At 39.8% G+C, this 3287-nt stretch overlaps 1 protein-coding gene across 1 annotated transcript in view; it reads right to left on the bottom strand.

Annotated features, from left to right (window-relative positions):
• piezo1 (piezo-type mechanosensitive ion channel component 1) overlaps nt 1–3287 on the bottom strand; it is a gene marked incomplete in the record, with an annotated part of 78293 nt that overhangs the window by 17696 nt on the left and 57310 nt on the right. Inside the window, 3 exon segments of the mRNA XM_035663180.1 lie at nt 456–660; nt 829–1029; nt 1978–2103. Of these exon segments, the coding sequence (XP_035519073.1) occupies nt 456–660; nt 829–1029; nt 1978–2103 (532 nt within the window).

The raw sequence follows: 3287 nt of genomic DNA on the forward strand, positions 1-3287 counted from the left end.
CACTTGGCGACGGGGGCAAGGAATGAAATGAAATAATGATAAATACATTTTCCTGATTCCTTGAAAACTACATAAACCATACCCACACATAGAATGTGAGTGAAATACCAAGAATTTGCTTCAAGTGGGGGATTTCAAAGGTGGCAAATCCCACACTGTACAAATAATGTACAAGAAAACAATGAGGTTAAGTGTTTTCCATTATTCTGTCCCCATCGTGTACATCAGTGGTTCTTAACTTTTCAGTGATTGTCAGGAATCCCCAATTGAGACACACCAGCCTGCGGACCCGTATTTGATCAAATCTAATCTCATGGATCCCCTTCTGATAATATTGAGCGTGCAGGATATTATTGTATAACTGATATGTTGATAAATACTTATGGAGAGTACAGATGCTCTACCCAGACAACATACTGTAGTTGTGTGTTATATAGTAATTTATCAGGACTCACCTATACAGAGAGCAGGCGGGATGCCCACACACAGTAGGTACTGGTAGATCATGAAGATGGACAGGAAGAGACAATATTTGGGCCAGATTTTGGCAATAGCTGCCCGTCGTCGCCTTACCAAGATGGCTACCAACCAACAGCCATGGATTATCACCAGGAAGTTCATCCGCTGGCCAATCACGTTTACCGTCATCAGGAAGCAAATCTTTTAAAAAGAGGGTAGGTTTATGGAGATTAAAAAAAAAGTTTTACAACTCGATTATGCTTTTTTTCTTATGAAGAACATCTAAAAAATTAATGCAATAGAAAACTCTCTTGTCAATTCAAGCCCACAAAACGTAGGTTCAGCGATGAGGTGATGTCTCCTAGTTACCTCCAATCCAAACTTGTAGAAGCTGTAGTTGAGCAGGTACTTTAGGCAGGGTATGAGGCCCTGGTCCAGAGTGTCCCTGGTGGCAGCGGGGAACAGAGTGGGGATGGTGGGGGGAGATCGTTGGAGCTGACGGTAGTGGTGAGCCTGGTGACGATACACTGTCGCCTCAAACACCAACAGCATCAGCACTATTAAATGGTTCTGTAAAAGAACAGTCAGGACATTAATTCAGTTCTGAGATGAATTAATGGGCCCTTTAAAGCAGCTGAATGAGACGGAGACAAAGCACTTTACTGGATGAGCAGATTGAACATACAAAGGAAATTAACACTTTAATGTGTAATCTCAGTAATGTATGAGTACTGTGTCTTCACTTATTTACCAAGGTTTGAGAAAAAAATTTAATTATATTGCCTCCACTGGAATACAACGTATGGAATATAACTAAAATTTTTGGAATTTCATTTGCGCTAAGTCATTATAAGTTTTAACATTTATTGAACAAATAGTTTTCATGGCATCAAATTTTAGGGAGTACTGCAGCCCCCTCAGCACCCCTAATTCCAGCGCCCATGCTCGCAACATTAAACATTTAAAAAACAGCTAATTTAACAGCAACGATCCCTCCAGAAACAGCGCAGACAAGGCAGAAATCTCTGAGACAGATATCTTAAAAAGAGGACAAAAAGAAAACTATCTGCATGGGGAGGACTCTTTTTTTGTAGTTTGGGTGAACCGGTACGGAAGACGAGAACGGCCATCTTTGCAATTATTTTTTAATGCCATTATCATTTTTAAGCTGTTAGTTTCGTGACACAATAACAAAATATATCAGGATTGAGACTGAAGATTGATTTATTAAATGAGCTCAAAGATTCCTGGCTGTTGGCTCATTTTGGTCAGTATGAAAATAAATATTAACTGGCATGTTGTATGTCATTGTCATTGGAAACAACAACACAGCCGTTCTTGGCTTTTGTTAACCGTAAAAAAAAAAAAATCTTAGCACTATACATACAGTACACTGTGTTTATACAGTATATTAAACCCTTCATAAACCATATAGTAGCATTCTTCATTCTTCAACTGGAGCCAGTCAGCTTGATATCATGCATTTTTCACAGAGTAGGAAACATATATTGAACATACCTTACTGTATCCCAGTACGGTGGCATCTTTCCTGATGCCAAACCATTTGGCTGGATCCACCGGCTCCTTATACAGAGAAGAGTTCTGCATCTCCTCTGGCAACAGGTTGGTTTTATTTGTCAGAGGCTGTGAGGAAGACAGGAAAGAAATTCATAAGCAGGACAATTAACAACTTATCACTCCATCTGCCACTGGAACACATTACTACTGTCAGGTCCAGTTACTCTACAACACAGGTCTCCCAGCCTAATGGGAAAAACAAGAGTGGGAAAATAAGCAGTACTTTTACTTTTTTTATTCCTTCTCTTTTTTATGGTAACATAAAAATATTTTTTTATGTTAAAAATGTGGATTTCTCCGCCCCTAAAAAGGCACATTTCCTCCTATTTGAGTAATGTTTGAAGCTTTTAGAGGTTTTTTTCTTTCATAAACCTTACCTGTTTGAGCTTAATTGCTTCTCCTACCCTTCTTGTCCCCTATTCCAGCCATTGTCTGTCCTGCCCTGTCAATCTGGCAATCTACACATTAAATATTTTTGGGACTCTACTCCTACAGTAGTATAATAATCCACACTTTCAGCGGGAGAGGAAAATATTTTTTCCTCATGATTATATCAATATCTGTTTCTGAGTGCCACCCCAGAGTTTCCATTTTTAGGTGAAATGTTCCTCTATGAATGGCTGTGGAGACTGGTTCAGCATGAGCATGGAAAAACTCAGCCTGCTGCCTTGTAAACAACTTTAATTGCAGATGCAGAGTGGTTAGATTCAAGAGATTACTATATACAGCTGCAGTAATACAAGAGATAGACCAGCCTCCTCAGCTCGCATGTGTGTGTATTTAACAGCTATTAGTTTCACCGCGGGAGTGAGCGACTAAGGCCTCGTTCAAACCCTGTATTTGTCTTTGATGTGGTGTGTGTGTGTTTGTGTGTGAGAGAGAGTCGCTAATACTCCTGTTCCAGTGAGCTCTTGACCTTGGTCATCCATTAGAGGAATACGATAGACATATGTCTCGTGACCCCCTGCTGCAGTTCCGAATCCCCTGAATCACTACTCACGTCTCTGAATTTATCAATGAGTGAATGGGCTGTGAATGGGCTCCCAGCTGGAGAAACAACAACTCAGAACTGGTGCGCAGCACTAAAATGAATGATGATACAAATCTGTCCAAGTCAGACAGGTAAGGACATTTTAAACATAGCTCAACAGTCAACAATGTAATCATCACTCTAATGAGTCTAATTAGGATGTTGGTATTAATGGGTAAATGGATATAACATCATGCCTCTTGTAACAGATATACATGAT

Source organism: Morone saxatilis, unplaced genomic scaffold (genome assembly GCF_004916995.1).
Source record: "Morone saxatilis isolate NCDOM2014 unplaced genomic scaffold, NCSU_SB_2.0 Contig19, whole genome shotgun sequence".
NCBI classification, from domain to species: Eukaryota; Metazoa; Chordata; class Actinopteri; family Moronidae; genus Morone; species Morone saxatilis.